We start from the raw sequence: 24,863 nt of genomic DNA on the forward strand, positions 1-24,863 counted from the left end.
CCAATCAGCGTACTCCAGTCACAGCCTCCCCAGCGCGGATTGGTTTACAACACTCCAGTTACCGCCTCCACAGCGCTGATTGGTTTACAACATCCCACATTCAGGAAGTGGGACTCAACATTTAAATGATAACTGTTATAATAAGCGTTTGAAACAAAACAGCCGGCGGTTTAGCCTATGGGTTGATCACATTATGACAGCGGTGTAAAGTAACTAAGTACATTTACTCAAGTACTGTACTTAAGTACATTTTTTTTAAATATTTTTTTTACCTACTTGAGTATTTCCAATTTTCAATACTTTTACTTCTACTCCACTTAACAACTAAATATTGTACTTTTACTCCATTACAATTATTTGAAAACTTCAGTTACTTTGCAGATTTCGATTAAACATACATTAAACACTTCACCCCTATACATTTTGTCACATTGCAACTCATTGTGAGCTTGTAGATCTGCCATTTTCAAAGGATTTTTAATTTTATACATAAAAACTTGTGAAATGGGACATTCAGCATAATGAGTAGCCTACCTTCTACTTTTGGTACTTATAGTACATTTTGATGCCAATACTTTGGTACTTTTACTCAAGTAAATTTTGATTACCGGACTTTAACTTGTAACAGAGTATTTCTACATTGCAGTATTGATACTTTTACTTAAGTAAAAACATTTAGAACTTTTTCCACCACTGCATTATGAAATACAATGTTGGAACCACATGATCATAATATGATATATAGTGGAGTGGAGAGCTAGAGCTTCCATGGGTTTATGTCTTTCAAAGCATATCACATCAAAGGAGGCATTTGTCATGTACCAGTGATACAAATTGGGCTTGCAAAAGTGTATTACCGCCCAAAAAATTATGAAATATCTGATGGACCAATTAAAGGGTCAATAAATAAACGTAAATAAATACACTAATAGTAGCATATTCATAAACTTTGTTCTGACATGTAAGGTGCATTTCTTTTCAAGTGAGCTGTGCTAATTTGTTGGTGAAAATGCAGAAATGTAAAAATGAGACATGTGGAATCAGAGCTTTATTGCTGAATATTATATTAAACATTACAATTAGGTTAACTAGTTTTGAAAACAGTAATAGTGCAATAATTATGTTACAATACACAATATGGCAGATAGCATTATTTTACAATGAAGCAAATTGTCTTACAACAAGAAGCATTGAAAAAAGCAAGAGAGCGGAGGAGCCTGGAAAACCTATTACAATGATCATCATACTATGTCCCAAACTGGATCCTCCACACACAAAATGCCACTAGTAACGGCAGCAGCCCTGCTGGTTTTCAGTCCATCATGCCGACTATTATCTGATTATTATTGGGGGGGGGGGGGGGGGGGAGAGAGAAAGACAAACAAGCAGACAGTTCAGCCCTTCCAACTGGTGGATTGGATACAGAATGTAGTGTGAACCTGGCCCAGCCTTAATCCCACTAACTTTTTAGAACACTATTTATAAAATGAAGAGTTTCATTAACACAGATACCTGGCATTGGAACAATGTGATAACTGTGGTTACAACAGTCATGCTAGCGTCGTGGTAAAATTTACTATGGTACTATTCAAAGATATAGCTGACTTAAGACCTGTGCATGCAAAATATGCATTTTAGAGGCAAATATCCACTGCATGATTTCAATTGGCTACTGATTAACCTTTTTGTACGGTATGGATATCTACCATTTTGGAATGAAACCCTTCAAATGTAGTACTCCTAAGCACAGCGGTAATATCGTACCTTGAAAAATCTACAAATGTGTGTAAAGTTTAGAATGGTACTTACCAGCCATCAGTAACAAGGGCTGTGAAAGCAATGGGTTCTATAACAAAACTGTCCCTTTCACAGGTTACTAAATACAATTTCAAGTCACAAGGACACTCCAGCATCATCCTTCATCTTTTTTATTTTACAAAAGACTTGAAATCATAATCAATGGACGTTACCTTTCATTAAGCCCATTCTGTTTTGATCAGTTCAGTGCAAGGGGAGGAAATTAGAAGAGAAACCTGCAAAACTATTTTGAAATAGACTGGTTATGTTTGTGTGTACAGCCATCACAGTGAGACTTGAGCCCAATTTATACTTTGTCGTACGACCGTGTTGCTCGCCCGAACATAACTGATTTCCAACCTTTTGCGTTTTTTTTCTGATTGATCATCAGTTATTTTTTGTGAACAACATCGGTCGTACAAGAAAGTATAAATTAACCATTACTGCTGCTGGTGGCATCTCTCCAGAGAGAATAATACTCTCGTATTGGATATGAGTCACTTAAAGGAGCATTTCACCAGAAAACACTTCATTTAGTCTGCGCATAATCTCACACATATCCTCCAAACTATAAACCGTCTTTGCCAACAGTAAACTCTACAGAAAATCTTACTAGGAGAATAAATTCAGATAAAGTCTGAGAGGAGATACAGTTCAGATGTATGGGTGAACTGTCCCTTCACTGTATGTCAGTATGAGTCCATGATACAGTCCATTTGGTAACACCGGGTACACTTACAGGCATGCTAATCTGATCTTAAACCCATTAAGGCAGACTATAGCAATTATCGCGTACACCCGTTAGCCTGATCATATCGTAACAAAAGTAAGGTCATAATTAGGATGGACATAACCTGGTTAACACACCAAAGATCTTTCACATTCTTCTCTAACCCAGCTATCACATAAATCCATGTGAACACAGGCTATTGAGGGAAGTTGACCTTTAGTCAAACTATTACCTTTACCTGATTATTGACAGTAACTGGAATATTGTATGCACGCAAAGAGACCCAGTGAGAGTACATGATCCATTCCCTCTGTTTATTGGATGATTCAGTGTCCTACTCACTATACCTCCCTCCCTTATTGTCACCTATTCCAGTTCCATCCACTCCGAGACACCTTGTACGGCATCTCTCTATATCTCTATCCCTGTTCCTCCTGTCCTCCTTACTCACTTCTCCTCCACCTCAGCCAAACACTTTGTTCCTGACAGAAAGCACTCGCATGGTATCAGCCCTCTCCTGGCCCTGGCCTCAGCCCCGCCCATACTTCAATCTGACCCGCCCTCCACCTCCCTCTGGCAGAAGTAAGCCAGCAGCGTATCCAGGTCACGGCGGTCGGCGGCCGTATACAGAGAGCTCTCGCCCATCATGCTCAGGGCCATGCGCAGGGTGGACCAGATGTTGTCTGACATCATGGTTGCCGCGGCACCTCCGAGCCCCCGCGTGTCGCCGTCCCCTGAAGCCTGGCGCTGGAGGGATAAGGCCTCGAGGAAGTGCTCCACAGCCTCCCTGTAGAGAGTGGGGAGGAGAAGGCAGGATGAGCAGGGATGTAATCCTGTTGGGTTCATTTAATTTGTGATGACCAAATTTCAGTTTGAATCTGCTGGATGATTCAGTTAACGGGCAGCAAGTCACATTCATTTTGTAACCAAATAGAATCAGGTCCAGGAATATGTGTCATGAAAATTTGCTCAGTGACATGATGATGACAATGAATTTATTTGTATAGCGCTTTTCCAAACAAAGTTAAAAGCAGCATGACATCAACATACGCCAAGAATGAAACCTAAAACCGGTATGTGACCAGAGCCTTAACTGCATGGCATTGTTTAGACTGTTGAAATTAAAGGGATGTTGAACTTTGGTGGAACCTTGAGTTTTATAAATTAGCTATCTGGCCATGATACTGTAATAAAATCCAAATATTGTCAATAATCTTTGTGTGCCTGTGTTCCGTGAGCGAAGAAGATTAATTCTATACCAGATCTGGGACAGAGTTTTAACATATAGGTCAGTAATGTAAAGTCAGGTATTCAATTAGCCTAAATACAACCAAAAATGTATAACCTAGTCTGCCCAGCAAATGTGGGTGCAGTGATTCTCTACCTGCTGTGATGTCCTCCGTGCTAGCACTGACAGATTGCAGTGTCTGTGTTCAGTTTTGAATTACTATTCCCTTTCATCTACTGCGCCACCTTGCTCAGGGGCACAAAAGGCCGTACCATAATACTATAGGAAGGCGAGAACAGAACACAGTAGTTCTCCTCTGCCTACAGGCCTGCCGGGCCCTGTTACAGAGGGAATGATATAATGTAACATTCAGAAAAAGTAAGAGTTGATTTGCTGTAGACTTCTTTTTGGTCATTTCTTTTAGTTTTTATCAGGGAGAGTCAAGTCTTATCAGGTCATAAGGCTCAAGTCCGACTTTATTTCAATTGCGGTGAAAACAATTTGGTAGAAGTGAATGTTGAAAACAAGACATTCGAGTGTTTTTCTGACACACCTGTAAAGTTTCTTTACTGCATGTTACACGGTTGTGACGCTATCTCTGTGACAAAATCTGTCTACAGACATACGTAAACACATCCAGTAAAATAAATACGAGAATAAACTAATATGTGGACATATGTGGACATGATATGATATTATATCATGCCTAGGTAGCTATACAAATCAATGTTCTACCAGAGTTCAAGATCACTTGAAACTACAACATATTCTGGCTGATGTTGAGGGTTATCCCGCTAACACTATACCTCTCAACATTAACGTGTCTCCCTCACCTGTGTGCTCCTAGGTTGACACAGCTGATTCCTAGGTTGTAGCGACTGCGGATGAACCCTGGCTGCAGTTCCAATGCTCTCCTGTAGGCGGCTACTGCCTCCTCCGAGCGGCTCCCATTGGCCAGTGTGGCACCCAGCTTATTCCACAGAAGGTAGTCCTGACAGTGAAAGGGAAAAGAGAGAGGGAATTCAGAAATTGACAGCTTATGTTGTGCATAGGGAAAATTTGACCCAGATGTAGCAAGTTAGTACAGAGCTGCACTCCAACAGCAATAATCCCATAAAGTGTGGCCAGTGAGTGCCATTACAACTTTTATATTAACAAAGAAATGTAATTTACAATTTAGGCATTTAGCAGACACTCTTTATCCAGAGCGACTTATAGTAAGCAAGGTAAACGCATACATTAAATGTATATAGACAGTATAGTGCCTCAGTAATCTAGGATCATAGGTAAACCAAGAACCTAGCATCAGTCTAAACAGTATAATATCAAAAAATAAATAATCTGTACATTGAAACTATAGGATGCCAGGTCAAAAAATGAACCTGGTATCTGTCTAAATAACATGCTAAATTACATTTTAACTTTTGCATAAGACTGCATGGTCAGTTCGTGCCTGTGTATAATAGGGTTCCTGCACATTTTCCATTTTAAAATTCCATACTTTTCCAGACTAAAATTTCCAGAATTCTCTGTAGATTTGTCACACCATATTTGACATCCTAGTACAAATAGCTAGATACTTAAATAAATGCTTTTAAAACCCAACCGCTAATTTATCTTCCATTCTTTCTACAGTATATAGGTTATTCTAATGTTGCCAAATAATTTCAAGAAGATTGTGGCTACGTACTGTATCTCATAGAAATCAATTAACCACTTAACCACTGCCTTAGCCGTGCGATGGTGGTGAAAATAGCCAATGTACAAGATCACAACACGCCACAATGGGACACATTGTAGATAGGCTAATAATTTTTTTATTTTTTTTGCCTACAATGTCATGCCCAAAATGAGGACGGCATGTTGAAATTGGTTAACAACAAATCCAGGCAATATTAGATTGTGCAATGTTATTGAGTTTTTGTCACGTAAACTTCAACTGTATACCTGAATCCCTACAGTAACATAAGTGATGTTTCATGTACAATTCACCAGTGAACTAGAAAAGAGAACTAAAGTCCACTAACTTTGCTACATTGGCTATTTATAAAGTAAAGTAAACTAACTGAAACGGTCCTACCTACTCATTATTTCCCCTTAATAGATTGGAAAAACGATATATTATTGTTCTCCCCATGAATCAACAACCGAAAATGAGTCAACAAAAAATAATTAAATGTTCCGCCGTCTGTGAAGCCTCATTTATTAACTGTGTCCATGGACATGACGATGAAGGCAGCCAAACAATTATGGTTTCCGTATGAAGAAAAGATAGTTAACATTTTCTAATAACTACACTGCTTAACTAAAGAATGTTATTTGTGATGCTATGTATGTATATATATATATACACACAATTCAGAGATATTGCCACATTTTCTTTCAACTAATTTGGTGGGGGATGTGTGGATTTGGTCAATAGTCTGGAAACATAATTATTTTTCTATACACTTTTTTCTCATTTCATACTTATCCAGACCTGGAAATGACTAAAATCGAATTCCATACTTTTCCATACTTGTGTAGGAACCCTGTGTATATACATGTATACTACTTTGAAAGACATTGTATGTCAGTACATACTGTAGTAGTCAGTAACCCTGTAGAAATGCTGTAATACCTCTCTCTACCTCTATGCTGCCAACAATAGTATTTGGCTGTGCCGTGTGCCCCCTAACTACTTTGTTCTGGTACACATAAACACAGTGCAGAATTCCCTTTTGGGTATTATTCAGGCTCGGCGAGACTATTGAGTGTCTAAACAAAAGTACTGTAATTTGGCGTAAGTACTGCCCAAGGAAGTTACGTTGAGGCTTGTTCGAAAAAGACAGTTTTCATGGGAAATACATATGACAGCTGTCCCGTCCTACAGACATTCTCTGCATTAGGTTGTGACCAGGCTTTTCTCCTCAGAGATGAGAAAAGGCTGGGAACGAGGCTAAGTATTATTGCTGTATTGGGGACCGTTCCAACCTGTGGCGTGACAGAGAGGGCAGCGGTGAAACAGTCCACGGCCTTGTCATACTCTCCACTCAGGTTGAAGAGGACCCCCAAGCCACATTGCAGTTGTGGGTCCACCCGTGCCGGATCAGCATTAGCCGCACTCAGGAACAGAGACTGGACCTCAGTAAACAATGACCTGAGAAAGAACGAGTGAGAGGGATGAAAGGGTTCATGATTTCAACCACTTGAACCCCCTCTATTCTTAGAGAAACAGACTTGAGTTAGAACTGTACTCGGACCGCTTTGTTCTGTCAATACCAAATCTCTTCACCAAAAATAGCAGATCTACCAGCTCAAAACGCATCGCAACAAGTCGCGTTTTGGGCTTGTAGATCTGCCATCTTTGGCAAATGTTACCCCCGGAATAGGCATGCTGGGGTTCATGTGGTTAGAGCTGCAATCTGTAAGTTTCATGTCCTACCCAGGATTTTAACTCGGGTCAATTCTACCACTTCCAAGACAGAAGCACTTCTTGGCCATGGGAGATATGGTGCTTATGAGCTATATGCAGTACTACTTGCCAACCAGTAGGTGTCCTACCTGCCACCTGGTCTACATTTCTCAATGGGAGAGTAGAGAGACCACTTCCAAAACCTGCAGATGTGCTAGTTATATTGTATTAACATAATCTACCATACAAATGGGTTACAATTATATTTTATTCAGTTCCTCAACTTTAAATATTTTTTGGATAATGATGTCAGTAATAGTTTTGGTCAAGTTGAGAAATTAAATTACAATTTCAACAAAGCAGAGTGAGGCTTTTCCCAACATCCTACCAGCATCCATTTTTGTAATTATTATCTAGAATTTGTAGAATACATCCATTTGATAATGAATCTATTGTATCTAGTTAGTTTTTTGTTCTACCACCATGAAATTAAAGGAACATTAGGACAAAATAGTTTCTCTTCTATTGTACTCACTCTGGAAGCAGCGATCCAAATCTTTCTCGCTCCTTCTCCCTCTCTCTGGCACCATCCTTCTCCCGTTCACGTTCGCTCTGCTCCAGAACAGGGCGGTATTTGGGATTGTGCCTCAGCCAGTCACGGAGAGTCTCACAGGCCTGCCTGTGCAGTGATTCATTGGTGAAGCTGACAGCCAGCGCCATCAGAGCAGTCAAGTTGTCATTCTTCAGTTCTATACATCTAACAGAGGCAGAGAGACAAGACAAATGTAAGAATACTCAGACACCCACTTCACACAATATAATAGGCTTCTGTATTCATTAGCCTATGTTTACGATTACCCACATGGGTAAATGCAACTTTATTTATTACAACTGTGATTGATAAGCCATCATGTCGGCAAATAAAAAGAAGCCGTTCATGATGATGAATCCACACCAGAAAGAAAGCTATCTAGATATCTAGATAACTGGTTTTCAAAGTGGGGGCCAATGCAACCAGGGGGGGGTGGCAATTGAGGGGAAAATTAAGGGGATTATTATTATTTTTTTAATATTGAATTTAAATTCAAGTTCACATTATTAGATTATTGTGCCAGTTTAACCACTTTCAACCTGGCATCCCTATTTTGTTAAGCCTTAGCTTTTTCAAAAAATCTTAAAATTAGTCAAATAGGAGATCTACAAGCTTGCAGCGCAGCATGATGCGATGCGTCGTGAGCTTGGATATTGGCTATTTTGACTTTTTTCTTTCTTTCCTTAATTTCGGGGCCTTGGCATGGAAGGTTTTGGGAACCCCCGATCTTGATTGTGCTGCAGATGGTCAATGTGCTGCAGCTGAAAATCATGCCCACTAGAGGGTACAGTATTTGCGGCAATGTAGGCAGCTGTGTTTCTCAACCAGTGGCGACGGGTCTCTAAAATGGGTCACAAAATGTTCTTCTGACAGACGTTTCGGCTATCCAGCCTTCGTCAGCCGAAACGTTTGTCCTTCATTGTAAAGACATGCAGTTAACTCACTCTTGTCATTCTGAGTGTGACCCATCACTTTTATAAATGTTATTGGTCTAAGAGGATATCGCACCAGAGGAGTCGGAGCGCGGTGGTAACAAGAAGTTTATCAATAGCTTTATTCAAAATGCATTAAGTCTAATTCTCCACATAAAATGCAGTTCTCCTCCTGAACATCTAATACTTTAAACGCCATCAGTAGGCTTGGATGCCTTACTTATGTAAGTGGCTTTTAATGGGTTTCAAGTGTATCACATATTGCATATCGATTTGTCTGTATTCCAGGTGAGGCTAAAGACTTTTTCCTTTATTTAAGTTTCTTCTTTATACCCATTTTTTGCTTTTTAGCAATTCTGTGTCCATACCTTCGGAGGGCACTGATGGCAGCAAATTCTTGCTCATTCTCTGCTTGACAGGTTCCCAGATATTGCCATGCCTGAAATCCAATAAAAAGAGAAGAACGTCAGCACACAATTGATTGTTCTGAGACATGCCATAAAATATCACACAACGCTGATGAAGGCTTAACGCCGAAACGTGTACGTTGCTGTGCAGCATACTACCATGCTTAAAATATATATATAAATAAAAGTGCCTTAAAAGGACTGTTCCGTGAGTGCTGGTATTCTCTTACTGAGATTTATTGTAAAGTTACTTTTCCCGACCGTGCACCCGGTAAGAAAGTTTAGTATTGTTGAAAAGAGTTGGGAGTCGTGCTCGCACCCTTTATTTGAAGATGCCATAAAATATGACACAAACGAGAAGGTTTTGTTTCTGTATAATTTATACTGATTATGAAGAGAAAGCATTCAGAGAAGCAGGATGGAGATCAACCATCTTTAACCCATTAAAACCGGGAAAGCATCCGTCATTTTCGATTTGAGCATATAGCAACATACGTTTTTCAGAACAGTGGTTCTCAAAAATAGCACATATACAAGCTCGAAGCTTTTACATCTGCTATTTTTGGAGAAAAAATAATTATTATCTTGAAAGCATTTGAAAAAATAGAAAACATTCTTTTGAATATTTTAACACAAATCTTCTCTTCTGGGGGTCCCTGACAAAAATATTTACAGATGGTGGTCCACAGCCAAATACTGTACATTTGGTGGTCCTTGGCACTAAGAAGTTTGAGAACTACTGATTTAGAAGGCATTGGTAGAATCGGCCTCAGGTCTTAATGGGTTAAAGCAGTCAGCAACCTGATAAATGCTTAAAGCTATAGGTTAAAGCTATAGGAAACTTAAAATAAATGGAGTTTGACGTGACATTTGCTCCTATGCAAAGAGAGGAGAGCATGTAGCATGAAGTAAACCAAAGCCCAAAGTGCCTCACCAGCTGGTTTTCTGGTTCTTTCTGTACGGCACTCTCAAAGAGCCTCACGGCACCAGGGATGTCCCCTTCCTCCATCTTTTTAAGGCCCTCCGCCAGGGGATCTTGGTGGGACAGGTAAGGGTTGTCCTCTTCAAACTGGTACCCCTGGAACAAATACAAGAGACATGGAGCCGATTCATTTTTAAATTGGTCTATCATAGTCAGTCACTACTTGAATATATACAAATACAAATCATAGCCAGGTTTAGTTCATTTCATATTCCATTAAATGTCTTTTCATTATTATTAAATGCATCAACTACTTGACTGGAGCTGTGGTTTCAGGGCGCTACATAGTGCCAAAGGCGTTCAGTTCCATGCATGGTCAGCGGGTAAGTGCATGATGACAAGACATGCAGCGTTGAGGTACTTTCAACAATTGGTTAAACAGTGCATGGAGAGCACATTATGCCAGATGAAGGTGGTTTACCACAGCATTATAAGTGCAAGGAAGAGCCATTTGCAACTAGTTACCAAGGCACCCAAATATTTCACTGAATGAAGGAAGACAACAGAAAAGAACGAGTGCTTTTGCTATGACCAAAATGCAAGTCTTACTGGTTGTAGGTAACAATTTGCTGATACTGACATTACATATTAATTATGAGCAATATATCTATCTTTTTCAAGACATTTATATCCTAGCCTATATTGGGTGATCATGTCCTCATGCAAAGCAAACCCCCCTTTTTTTGGAACAATAAAGCCTTAAACTTGAACTGTGACCGAGTACTGTGTGAAATCAGAGATGTGATCATGCACACACATACCACCACACACACACACACACACACACACACACACACACACACACACACACACACACACACACACACACACACACACACACACACACACACACACACACACACACACACACACACACACACACACACACACACACACACACACACACACACACACACACACACACATCTGTTTGGCAGTGAGGATAGGTACTGTACCTTGTCATAGGAAGTGGTGAGTAGCTGGTCAAAGTCAGACAGCCAGGGGTGACTCTCTGCGTCTCTCTTGGCCATCTCCTCCCATTCCTGCTGTAGCTTCTCCCAGAAGTCCACGTCACTCTGGATCAAACACATAAATGCCACTTTGATCATATAACCAAATTCATTTCCAATATTGTTTTCTTTTATGGTGTGGTCGACTTGTGTGGTGACGATCTAGGTCTCATTTGGCCAAATCGCAATATCGATCTTTATAAATACTTCACCTATAAGTATAAAAGTGTGGTGAGGGGAGAGACATACAGTACACTGGATACATACTTACAGACAGGCAGATAAACCCTGTTCTAGATGGCTGGTACAAACATACCATAGCTAATCATATATGCAATTAAAACTGAATCTAATCTAAGCTTTGTTTGAATTTGCATTGGGTTTTAGTCTCACCTCCACTGCAGCTTTGGCCTGTTGGAAGTCTGGTCCTGAAGTGGCAAACTCGTCTACCCAGGCCTCAGCTGACTCCTCTGACACCTTGACGGGAAAAACACAGAGCTGCACTATAATGGCTAAAATTACATACCCGTAACTTGCTCGATATTAATTGCGTTATTACGTTAATACGAATGAGCTATTCTTAAATATAATTAGTCTAAATGATTTATGCAACAAAATGATTCTGTTAGCTTTCTTTGGTTGTTGCTGATTTTGGCAGTGAGCATTTTAAGAGAAACAAATCCCTACAAAATATAAATTATGTAAAATAATTATTAAAACATAATTAGCAATTATACACAGTGTTACTGGTGTCCAGTATGCGTCAACAGCATAATAGGCTGAGTTTCAGAATGGAAAACAAGCAAAGAAATAGATGGAAAAAGGATGGAGGGGAAGGAAAGAGAAGCCGAACAAACAGAGAACCACACCCTTTCTCCCACTCTTTCATCTATTCCCTAAAAATCAGTCCATTAATATCTTAACATCCTTACTCCATATTTACTCATATCCCATTCTATTATTAACCCTAAGCTTCCAATATGACACTTTATTTTTCTTATATAATATGTACAATACATTTACAAACAGCAGCAAACTTCACAGCAGCTGACTGCATCTCAGAAAATACTACAGTACATTACCACACAGATTGCCAGAAGATGTGCCCAGAAGTACTGGGCACAATAGAGGTTACAGTAATAAGCTGTAATTAGAAGCCACAACAAACCCCTGCACTTACAATCGTGAACCCAACATCGAGTTCAAATGCCACACCCCTTGGCACTGCCATGGAACTGCCACAAGGCTGACTATGACATCGTCATGACACCAGTGGTGGTCCTACCTGCCCGAAGACTTTGGCCCACCGCTCAGCCTGTTTAGCCTTAGCTTTTTCAACAGTCGAACACCTCTGCTGGCTTTCCAAGGGAAGACTCCCTCCCCCAGTCTCCTCCAGGAACTAGGAGGGTTAAGCGGGATGGGGTGAAGCCAGGGTGGGTTGGCAGCAGAGGAGCAAGGGGCGAGGTTTTAAGGAAGCGAGTGGAGTGATTGGTGAAGGGTTCATTGGAAGGGGAAGGAGTTGTTGCAATCCGGAGTAGATGGATGGCAGGTGTTAATTGAGGGAACGGGTTCAAAGGCAAACGGGAAGCGGGGGGGATTAGATGTCACAGTTAGAGGACAGCACTAGGTGCATAAAGAGCCACAGCTATCAACAGAGACTCAGCGGAAACAGTATTGGGCGTCAATTCAGTGAATTCAATGCGAATGCTGTGCTGTGGGAAATGGTCTTCCTCAATATAATTTCAGAATTTTCACAATCTATTGAAAGGATAGCCCTTTGAGATGTAACATCTCATTTGTGAGGGAGTCCTAAATGGGAAAAGTGTAGATTAGGTGATTCATCCTGATCCTAGTTATGTCATGAGGAATAAGGGCATCTAGGAGGCATATGAAATATTAATATTATGAATATATATAAAAAGGACAAGATTTCCTATTCACAAGAATCCATTCTTCACTGGATAATCTCTGTCTGCAATGTGCAGCTGTAAGGAAGGTTATATTACAAGCTAGCGGTTGCTTTTGTGGTTATATTACACAGCATCAGACACTGGGGCAGTGAGTCACTAGGCGTATATTAGTGGCATCGGTGGTGGGAAAGTGAAACCAGATTGAATCCACAGCAGTGAATTCCCATTTGCAGCTATCCCATGCTCAGTGGTAAGTGGTTAGTACCATTCCAAATCACTGGGATGTTGTAATCCATTTCAGTGGTCTTTACTTATTGATTCATGTATTTCTTTCATTCATTATGAGATTGTATAAGTTGTTTTTTTGTTTACTGTATATTATTTCATAAATGCTTTGCCCAGTTTACTCCTGTTTTTGATCATTGTTTACAAAAACGTTTTGCAATTGATTTTCTTATAGGGAGGGACACCCTATTTTATTTAGGCATTTCCGGAGCCTTTGAGAGTTCTCGAGACACAGAAGTTGCTGCAAAGCGTTATGTCAGAATTTCCCCTGTCCTCTTCAATAATAAATGGCCACTTTATTGACTTTTTACCTGAATCCTGTCAAAGTATTGTGTTTCTCTGTTGCGTCATGTCTGTCTTTCTGTGTCTGTCTGCACAGTATCTGTTCTAGTGCCTGTTTTTTAGCTGCATCTTTTAATGTATTAAAAACTAGGGGTGTGGGAAAAACGTTTATTTTTATTTTTTAATATATATATTTTTTGATCTTGGATTTACCTTTGTGTGTTTACATTAATATCAGTGCATAAAACGATTACAATTACCGTAATTTCCGGACTATAAGCCGCTACTTTTCCCCCATGCTTTGAATGGATTTTACAGCTAACGGCCACTAGGGGACCTTCTAAATCTATGGATATGACACCTGCGGCTTATTAGTCCAGTGCGGCTTGTATATGTACACATTTGTTTTTTTCCCTACATTTGGCTGGTGCGGCTTATATTCAGGTGCGCTTTATAGTCTGGAAATTACGGTATAAAAGCTACGTAAATGTACTCTGCTCTCATGCCAGCAGACTGGAGTAGATCCTGAAATCCTATGTTTTGAATCGAGAATCATTTTAAATCGAGAATCGTTTTGAATTGACAATCGTTTTGAATCGAAAAAAAAGTTTTTGAATCGAAAAAGTCGTTTTTGAATCGAGAATCGTTTTGAAAAAAAAAAACGGAATCGTGACCCCAAATCGGAATCGAATGGAATCGTGAGATAGCTGACGATTCACAGCCCTATTAAAAACATATTGTTATTAAGAATATGTTAATTTACTCATATCTGCCTTGTAGTATTAACCACTTAAACCCTACATCAGGGGTCTTCAACCTTTTCAGGCCAAGGACCCCCTAGCTGAGAGAGAGATAAACCAGGGACCCCCTACTCTATATTGTATAAAATTGTATTTCAGATTAAATTTTTCACTTAGTCTGCCCTTTTTTACCTCTACACCTATAGCCTTTGCCAAAAATAGCCGATCTACAAGCTCTCAACGCCTCGCAGCGCGAGGCGTTGAGAGCTTGTAGATCGGCTATTTTTGGTTAAAGTTCTCCTCAGAAAAGGGGATGCTAGGGTTCAAGTGGTTGAGGTAAAAAAAAGAATTATCACACAAAGATTTGGCGGACCCCCTGTAGTAGCTCTGAGGACCCCCTAGGGGTCCCGGACCCCCTGTTGAAGACCCCTGCCCTAGATACTTCTTTGACCGTTGTCTTCCAGGGGTCTGTATTTGGGCCCCTCCCTTTTTCCCCTCTATCAAATATCTTTGCCGGAAATAGCTGATCTACAAGCTCACAGCGTTGTGTGCTTATATATCAGCTATCTTTGCTGAACGTTTGCCTATTTTTGCCGAATGCTCGACTAATGTGACATGCTTAGAATAGGGCACTAGGGTTCACGTGGTTAAATGGCTTGCCGCCCATGCTTGTTGGGAAGCTGTCTCGTACCTGGTTGAGGTTGGACACCCAGTTCTGAGCCTCCGTGGCCTGAGCTTTATCTGTGAGCTGTTTGTCTGCACTGTTTTCCACTGTCACACTGCCCTCGCCAATCTGCCTAATGAACCGCAGGAACTACACAACAGCGGGGGGAAAAAAATAAATAAATACAAAAACAAACAAAAGAATAATGACAATAACACAATGGCCATTACTATCACCAGGGGACATTTACACTGAGGTCATTAACATAACATAACACGTACACTAAAGTACACAAAGATAATAAGGTAGCGAGGCGCGTCTTTGATGTGTAATGGATATCAAATTACCAAAGAGAACTGCCAGAGATGGAAACCTCAAGGAAAGGCAGCCAAATTACTAAATGAACATCAAGTACACTCTCACAGCACTCCTCAAAACAGACAAGACTGGGGGGATGGGTATGGTGATAAATAAGTCAAAATGTTTTAAGAGTGGTACGACACATAGATATGTTAGAGGGAGTCGAGTACACACAAACACACAGCTCACCTCAGTGTTCTGTAACTTGGGGTCATCAACCTTTGACACAAGTTCATTGGCCGTTTGCTTCAACTCGTCTCCTGGCTGATACTCTTTAGTCCTATCAGATCAACGGAAGACAGAGTTATTCATAAACCAAAGTCATATAAGGATGCCACCAGACAGAAATACTTCTCTTCTGTTGCAGTGGAGGAGGTGGGCACTCCTTCACAGAAATAAGCTCTTACTGTGATGCTAATACCTAATACATATACAGTACTTCAAAATACATCCAAAGATGTATGGTAGCCCGCAGCATACATTTAGTTTGGCCATTAAACAAGACATGGTAACTCAAATCAACATTTTTAAATTTCTTTATAAAGCACATTTAAAATGACCGAAGTGCTATACAGCACAGCAAGAGAACAACAGTAACACAGCGAAATATACAACACATTGATACAGCAAATTAAATACAAGAAGTTAAAATACACAAACAGTGAGGTGGGGTGCCAGTTTCAGCTGTGCTCAAAGGCCAGAGAAAAGAAGTATGTCTTCAGTAATGATTTGAAAGTGTTTATAGACTGGGAGTCTAATGTTAAGCGGCAGGCTATACCTCGGGGCAGCCGCAGCAAAGGCTCGATTACCTTTGGTCTTTAACCTGGTCATGGGCACAACCAGCAGCAGCTGGTCGGCCGACCTTAGAGCTCTAGATGGAGTGTAGTCTTGAAGAAGATCTGCGAGGAAAGGCCCATTTCTAGCTTTAAAAACAAACATTAAAAACTTAAAATCGATTCTAAAGTGGACCGGAATCCAATGAAGGGAGGCCAGAACAGTACGTAATGTGATCCCGCTTCTTTTTAACCAGTGAGGAGGCAGGCAGTGGCGTTCTGGATGAGCTGCAAATGAGCAGCAGTAACGTTTTGGCCTAGTCGGCCTTCATCACTGCATGAATGCAGTAGTAGTGTCATGTTATATACAGTATATAGGACATTGTGGTGGTTGACTTCTCTTCTGTTATGTGTGTAAGGTGGAGCTGATACAAACGATTCAGCTTAAACAGGTTCTAAAATATCCATTAAGTGCACCATTATGCATGCAAGTGAATACTTCATCGCATCACAATCTGTGCTTTCAGTGGGAATGAAATGTCACGACCTTGCAAAAAAAACAGACATTTGAGCGTCAGCATTTCAAGCACTTTCTTTCATTTCCTATTCATCGAGTATCATGATGGAGCTCCTCTGTGGCTGTGTGACCGGCGGTGATTAGCACTGTCAGATAAGACCATCGCATCTGCAGACACAGAACAGCGCCTCGACAAAAGCATCAATTCAACGAGAGCATGCTTAAGGTCTCAAGAGCTTTTTCTGGCAGTGCATGCTCCATCTCAATTCTTCTCTTCCTTTCAGTCCTCTCTCCTGCACCCACACATCTATGGCCTTCTCTCTCTTTGCAGTCGTACCAGATAAAGATTCTGCTTCATATCCCTTGGTCTGTTCCCATGGCTCCCTCTCTGTGGTTATACTGGATGGACTCGTTTTGTTTTCTTTAGTGTTTACTTATTCACTGATGGATTTTATGGTGTGTTTATAAATGTGTCTTCCCTACCAAATGTCTCAGTTGACTGCAAGATGGTGCAGAGTATGGGCAAAGCAAAGCAAAAGCCTCTTTCACCTCAGACGGCTGAAGGAATTTGGCATGGGGCCCAAGATCCTATGGGCCTTCTACAGAGGCACAACCGAGAGCATCCTGGACTGCGTCACCACTTGGCATGTGTGACATGTGACAGCCCAGAGCATCAGATTATTAAAGAGCCAGCCACTGTCTGGCAAACTGTATTGCAGCCTCAAGGCCTAGGACCAGCAGGCTCCAGGGAAGATTTCTACACCAGGCAAACAGGCTTATGAATAATGGACACTAAACTATTTGTGCCTGTCTGCCTGTTACACGCACGAGAGAGAGAGAGAGGGAGCCAATGCACACAGCACCATACCTATTAGTTCATATGGCATTAAAGTACAGAATATTGAATCTCACCACTCATGGTCCTTTTCTCCCAGGTCTCCCAGCCACAGCTTCTCCTCCGATTGCTCCAGATACTCCTCTGCCCAGCGCCCAGGATCTAAGAACACAGAAAGACACCCGCGTATCCCACCTCGTCAAAAGCTAGGGCCAATTGATACGTGTGGAGCACTTACAGTATACCATCACATTTCCATTCCAAAATTGCATGAACATGTATGCCGTCTTTAAACCACTTTAACCAGCCTAGCTGGTTGAAGTGAGTGTGCAATCTTCCCCCAGGGGATAGATCGTGCTTAAAATAAATTATATTGAAATAACTTGCTCTGTGTGTGTGTGTGTGTGTGTGTGTGTGTGTGTGTGTGTGTGTGTGTGTGTGTGTGTGTGTGTGTGTGTGTGTGTGAGTGAGTGAGAGAGAATCTGAGAAACAGGATGAAAAATGAAAAGAGAGGAAGACAAAGAGACAATGAAAGACAGTGAACAGAAAGAGATGATAGCCTCATCTCCGTATGCAACCCAAAGCTACCTGCAGCCTCAGCGATAAACTCCCTTGTCCAGTCTGCGTCGGCTGTGTCACCGAGCCCGGTCAGACCCGTCGAGGAGGCAGAGTCAGCACCTGCTACGAACTCAGCCGTCCAGTCGCCAGACAGAGCCAACGCTGCCACACCTGGAGCTGTTAGATAGAATGAGACAATGCCATAAGACACCAACAGTCAAAGGTCGAAATCAAACCTAAACTTTCAGAATATGACAGAATAATACACAATGTTCATCCTATGGCTTAGATTAGATAGATAGAAGACTTTATTGGCAGTTTAAAAAAAATCCATTGTGGTCCACCTTGAGATTGGGGGGAACAAAATCATATGAACTTCCCCTGGTTGAGTACCTGTGAGCATCCCTCACTCTGGGAAGGTAATTAAGCAAGTATTTGGGAACAGAAGCATCAAGGATCCTGAAGACCAGACACAGTGAGAGGTGAGATACTCTCTCCTCCACTCTAAGCCATCCCAGGCTACTGAAGTGGGCGGAGGTAAGATGAGACCTGGGGTTCAATTTTAGAAGTAACCTCACAAGCTTATTTTGGGAGGTCTGCAACTTTGTCTACAGTGACCTGGAGATACCTTTGTACCATGATAGTCAAAGTGACACTGAATGAGAGCACCGACCAAGGTCATCATTGCACTGCTGTTGACATTTGGAGATTGATTGATTGATTGATTGATTGATATCTTTGTTGATCATGAAAAAACATATGCCATAATAATATACATCTGACCCACCATAATCAACAGGATAACACAAAAACGCTGACAGCTTGTTTCCATTGTGGTCCTTAGTATGAGATATGTATGAAGTCATGTATTGTGGTGAGTGCATGAATGTGTTAAGTGCAGATGATGACTCCAGTTACTAAGCGATTGTGAATTGCCAACGGATTTAAATGATATGAGAAATCAAATTGTGGAAATTAAGTAAATGCACAATCAATTTTGCAGCTCTAATGAGCCCTTTATGAGTTTATCAGATTAAATAACAATCAGAGCTGAGGAGGGTAAAGTCCCAATCAGTGAGACAAATCCCTACCATCAAAAATAAAACAAATTCCAGTGCAGACATTTGTTTTCTCTCACTCAGCTCTTGACAGAAGTACTAACATTACAGACAAAGAAAACTGTATGTGGAGCACTAGTGGTTAAGGCGCATACCACATACAGTATAGGTTGTAAGGTAACCAAACGCAAATTCGATTCCCGAGCCCTTTGCTGCGTGTCACTCCCCGTCTCTCTCTCCCTTTTTCCTGTCTATCTAAGCCCTGAAAATATCAATAAAATGTTTTACTGTATGTGCTGTATTTTGTTAGCCCCCCCCCCCCCCCAAGAAAAGAAAAAAGAAAAAAAGAAGACTGCATCCAGAGTCTGGGAAGGTTCCTTTGACCTTGTCAGCATATTACACAGATAATGAATGGGTTGTGTAGGGTGCTATGCTGGTTGGATATATCCCCATCTTGAATCTAACAAATCACAACTCTCTGATTCTGTACCAAGCAGTTGGTGTCATCCCCTAGTATTTTAGGGGATCTAATATTGTAGCTTTGTTTATGTTGGTAATGCTGGTAAAACATTACCAAACATTTATGATTTATGATGGGGTTAGAAAGCATCCAGATAACATATCTTCCATCTAAAATCAACCTCTTTAACCACTTGAACCCTAGCTTCAGACTGGGCCTTTAAATGGGAGAAATAGTTGGGGGAAATGTATGGAAAGGAAGGAATGATGAAAGGAAAGAGAAACCACACCAGGCTTTACAGCCCCAGGCAGTACAGTAAAATACATAAGTGAACCTCTCTGTGGAGCCTGTCTGTAGTTCTGCTGGTCGATCTGCTGCATCTCCTCTAGGAGCTGGCCCATGTCAAAGGTGTGTGGGGGCCGTGCAGGGGCCTGCAGGAACTCATTCACCAACTGAAAAGAGACAACGCAAACCCGCCATAAAACAATCTAGATGGATATTGATGGAGCACAACATCTCTTGCAGCGGTAGTCACACTTTTGTGATTCCACAGAAATAACTTCCATCATCGACTGAATACATTGTCACAAAGAACAAACAACACACACATATACACAGACTGTGCTGCAATGAACACTAACCTCTTCTTCAGTTGCTATTTCAATGGGTGTGGGGGCATGCTTAAGGAAAAGAGAGGAAAAAAGGTAATATTAGGACCAGACGATCTTTATTATCAAAGAGCAAATTTCATAGATCAACAGTTATCGGTTTATCAAGTCTGTTCATCAATTTCAATAGCATATGAAGAACAAGGCTATATTCAGATAAATTCTGTATTCCATATTATGTTAATGAATGCATTCCAATTACTTACTGTGGGTGTGGACCGGTGCCTCCATGCCCCTCCCTCCTGGGTCATGTGACCGGTCAACTTCATGAGGGGATTGGCTCCCCCACATTCTGCCTCCACCAACTCCCGCATCGCCATGGCAACACCAGGAAGAGGCAAACCCCAATCAGGCCACCTTACAGCTGAGGAGGAAATGGACAAAGGCTTTAGTTTTGTTTTGGCTGAAGAGGACTTCACCAGATTGAACCATCTAAAGTAAACAAACAAATGTTACATCTAAAAAATATCAAGGATATCATAAATGAATTAGCACCAAGTCATTCATATTAGTCACAGTCTGAGATAGCAGTAGGTACAGCTGAAAAGGAAAGCAATTCAAGACCAGCCCTCCAGATAACATGTCCATCACTTTGTTTCCGAAGTGGGAGGTGGGAACGCAAACCTGAACTCAACTGCAGACACAATCATCTCTGCACCAATCAATGACTATATTTTGTTAACACTCAGTTTGGCAAATCACACGCTCTCAAGAAAAGGTTTTATGTCTACTCCTTTGAAAAGAATTGGAAAACCAAAACATCACCACTAGAGAATGTTTATCCCTTCTCACTCACTGGCATAAACAAGAGTCAACAAGAGCCATAATCAGAGCTGTAGAATGCTGCTGAGAGATATGGTGGTCTATTTAAGGCTGACAGGCCGAGCAAAGCAAACTCTCCCCTGCAGTGCCATAACCATTATGCCCCTGGCCTGGCTGACATGTCACACACAACCAACTCCACGCTCCCATAACGTGTGTGTTCCTCACCATTTCCAAGCTTAGGCTGGCACAGCTAGAAAACTAGAATTAGGATCCGATATCCATTAGTTTGTATCCGTGTGATCAGGATAGGGCAGAACACAGGGCAGAACCTTAGATACAGTACACTAGGGGTACAACAATTAATCGAACTGACAGACTTAATAGATTCAAAACAATTATCAATAACCGAAAATATAATAAAATAGATTAATAATCTATCCCAATTTTGGACATGTCATAATAGGCAAAAAGTTTTTAAAAAAAGGAAACAAATTAAGAAAATACTGAAAATAGCAGATCTACAAGCTCACAATGCATCGCAATGCAAAGCTTTGTGAGTGTGTGTGTGCTTTGCTATTTTCAGTATTTTTGCACGACACCATTGTGCCACAAAGTATGAAATACGGCTTAATTGGTTAATCGATTCATCGATATATAGATAAAGGTAATCAATAAAATAATCCCAAAGAAAGTAATCTATAGTTGCAGGCAGACCTACGGTACATACACATGCAGTACTGTATAACCCCCCCCACTCACCCCCACACACACAACTATTATTATGTCAACATACAAATAATGTATACTACAAAAATGCTGAGTTTGGCACTTCCCTCATTAGTTCACTCACCTGGTGGTTTAGTAGTTGATGATCAACTCTATGAGAGGTGGCATGCACTTAATCTACAGAGGGTGAACGCTACTGTTCACACAGTCGACCTTCAGTGCATACTGTCTGTATATCTAGGACAGCAGACACAATAACAGCTCTGCCTCGCTACCCTCTCTGTGCCCGAAAGTGATGACAATTTCCATAAAGCAGAAACCTAAGCTCCTGTCATTGACCGCACTGTACACGCTTAGTGGCAATAGACTATAATACAAAAAAAATTAAACACTCTAGCCAATTATGAGGTGTTTCATTTTACAGGTGATCAGTGATCAGACTGTTTTTCTTTCACACTCTTTGTCTAGGGTAGCCCTAGAATGGCTGTGATATTACCTTGTTATTACCTTGTTTTTAACTTGTTTTAATCTTGTTTATATTGTGTTCCATTGTACAGCACTTTGTAATATTGTTTGGAAAGGTGCTTAATAAATAAAATGTACTTAGTTACTTACATTTCATGAAATGTCATTTCATGAAATGTATGCAATATCACAGCCATTCTAGGGATATGTCTAAGGATGGTCTATAAATTTAGATAAGCTTTTTTTCATTGAAACCAACAGCTGCTATAGGATTAGGTACGCACAAAGAGGATTAGACAAATATTATATATTAATACACACTACTGCAGTTAATGTAGACATTGACACTTGCCTCACCTACTGTACGCCCCAACCTATCCAACACACTGCCAATGGTAAAAGGTGGTATAAAGTATCTCTGTGTGTGTGATTGTGTGTGTGTGTGTGTGTGTGTGTGTGTGTGTGTGTGTGTGTGTGTGTGTGTGTGTGTGTGTGTGAGTGTGTGTTTACTATTTGTCTGTCCAACATGTCCCAAGAACTATGTTACAATTTTAGTCAACTAAATCAATCATATACCAATTAAGACAATCATTTTTTCATCATCATAGGCAGGCCTAAGCTTAGCTACTTGTCGGGCTCTGTCTGACAGGTTGTGACTGACTGCTGTCAGAAAGTAGAATATTAAAGTGACTGACGAGGGGACAACCCTATGGGGACAAGAAAGAAGAAGACTGAACATACAGACAGCTTAGCCTTGGATCAAGACTATCATAGGTGTATTTTATCGATTTTGACATTTTTATATGTATACAAATGTCAAAATCGATAAAATACACCTATGATAGTCTTGATCCAAGGCTACAGACAGCTATTGCTTTGCCCCAGGTCTGGAAAACAACTACAGCGTTAGCTTTGCTGCAAGTGTTGTTGACAGAGTGGACAGGGTTATGAACTTACGCCTATGTTCTTAGGCAATAACACACTGTTAAACTTCACAAGATAGCAAAGTAAAAATGGAAGCGAATTCACATGAGACACGACAAAGGTGCTCTTCCAGACAGCACCCTGTATGGTAGAGAGAGCTAACTGTTAGCTATGCTAACTGTACTGCATTCTTCTATGTAATGTAGCAGAAGCATGATGTTCATCTCACCACCTACCTCTCCTGAGGTCTTCTTCTCCTCTTTGTCTGCTTTAATGCTCGTATTATTCAGAGGCAAAGTTGTCGCAACCGCCAAAGTGTCGGACTTCCAAGAAAAACACACTTCTAAAGCTATCTCCCTGTGTATTTTTTAGCAGCGTGTCTCTTTATTTACCTCCTTCCCCCATGACCCACTAAAAATCACCGAATACTCGTTCTGAAGCGTACAGTGGTTTCCTATTCTCAGACGGGGTTTGCGTAGGAAAAGCATCACGCTTGTTGCATTTCTGGGTGTTATACCTGAATCGGTGACCTATCGAATACTGATTCCCAGAGGTCGCAGTTGTTCGACATCGTCACATTCGCGCTTCACTGGAAGGTACCTTGGTGACAAAACTAAAAGAAACAGCAACTTGAACTTGGTGACAAATGTTCCATTCAGACCAGGTTGCAAAAGCCTAACCATGCTTATTGGTTTCTGACAAATGAATCTAAAATAACAATTCTAGTCTATCTAAAATAAAATGTAATAGTTGATGGGGTACATGTAAAGCATCTTCTCTATCGATCACGCCAACAGCGCCCACTGGAGTCACACTATTTGATAAGTTATGAGGTTCAGTGTAACATCTGACAGCAAGAACGGAGCGAAATCTTAATCTAATCCATATAGGTACACTAATATCATTATGTATAAAGTAGCTGGTTTGTAACAATGTAACAACTGTACACAAAACGACTCGCTAGTGACCATAATCAACACAACTAAAGTAACCTTGAAAATTATGTAGAGAGTGAGAGACAAACAGGACTTCAGATGTTGGGCAATAATGCAAAGTCCAAGTGACCTTTTAGTTTGTCATTGATGTAGAGACACTATCTAAACACGTAACATCAATGTTTTTCATTACATAAAAACATATTTTCTAGTATGAAGCATTTTTTCCAGTCCACTTTTAAAGGATTGTTTTATTAGTGTTATTGCTCTCTCTCTCTCTCTCTCTCTCTCTCTCTCTCTCTCTCTCTCTCTCTCTCTCTCTCTCTCTCTCTCTGAGAGTGACCGACCAAGTACCGTTTAGTTTGTCATTTGATGTAGAGACACTATTTAACCACGTTGAAACAATGTTTTTCATTACATGTTATTGCTCGCTCTCTCAGAGAGAGAGAGAGAGAGAGAGAGAGAGAGAGAGAGAGAGAGAGAGAAGGGGAGAGGGAAGGAAAAGAACAAATTGGGGGAAAGAGAGGAGCAGAAAGTGGCAGGAAAAGAGAGAAAAGGAGAGAGAGAGAGAGAGAGAGAGAGAGAGAGAGAGAGAGAGAGGAGTTTGTTCAGTAACAGGGGTCCCCCCAATCCCCAGCTCTCCTGGTTTTTAGTAAACAGAATACATTTTCAGGTATAGGAATATTGAAACGTCATCTAATCAGGAGAAAGAACTCATGCATAATAAAGCATAAACACATTAATTTGAAGTGATTAAACAAAGAAATGACTAGACAAAGTTGGAATTGGAACAATACACTCTTTCTGTTAACAGGTTTCACCTGTTAGTGAACAAACACTCTATAGCAATGATTTATATCAGATAA

General features: G+C 40.7%; 1 protein-coding gene across 3 annotated transcripts; it reads right to left on the reverse strand.

The window, feature by feature from the left end:
• Nucleotides 1-1,031: 1,031 nt before the first annotated feature.
• On the reverse strand, nt 1,032-23,524 carry pex5 (peroxisomal biogenesis factor 5). 3 transcript variants are annotated; one of them, XM_080427658.1, is made up of 16 exons: nt 23,292-23,524; nt 20,389-20,546; nt 20,156-20,194; nt 19,849-19,966; nt 18,027-18,173; nt 17,516-17,600; nt 15,503-15,593; nt 14,981-15,103; nt 11,466-11,549; nt 11,019-11,138; nt 10,015-10,158; nt 9,042-9,112; nt 7,685-7,906; nt 6,729-6,894; nt 4,589-4,746; nt 1,032-3,314 (listed from the first exon to the last, which is right to left on the reverse strand). In XM_080427658.1, exons 2-16 carry the CDS (start codon nt 20,500-20,502, stop codon nt 3,074-3,076), a joined length of 1,923 nt encoding a protein of 640 aa, XP_080283784.1. In that variant the 5' UTR covers nt 20,503-20,546; nt 23,292-23,524; the 3' UTR covers nt 1,032-3,073. The 3 variants fall into 3 exon arrangements, with proteins under 3 accessions (XP_080283784.1, XP_080283783.1, XP_080283785.1); XM_080427657.1 differs by having other exon boundaries at nt 23,299-23,523; XM_080427659.1 differs by lacking the exon at nt 14,981-15,103 and having other exon boundaries at nt 23,299-23,523.
• Nucleotides 23,525-24,863: the final 1,339 nt, after the last annotated feature.

The sequence above is a fragment of the Gymnoscopelus braueri genome (genome assembly GCF_963280865.1).
Source record: "Gymnoscopelus braueri genome assembly, chromosome: 4".
NCBI lineage: Eukaryota > Metazoa > Chordata > Actinopteri > Myctophiformes > Myctophidae > Gymnoscopelus > Gymnoscopelus braueri.

Excerpts from the sequence above, each read along its gene's own strand:
- pex5 (XM_080427658.1), bottom strand. The coding sequence starts at position 20,502 with ATGGCGATGCGGGAGTTGGTGGAGGCAGAATGTGGGGGAGCCAATCCC. Across the intron at positions 18,174-19,848 it reads CAGACAGGCTCCACAGAGAG|CTCCAGGTGTGGCAGCGTTG; the intron begins GTTCACTTATGT and ends TCTATCTAACAG. Across the intron at positions 10,159-11,018 it reads TCACCACTTCCTATGACAAG|GGGTACCAGTTTGAAGAGGA; the intron begins GTACAGTACCTA and ends TATTTGTTCCAG.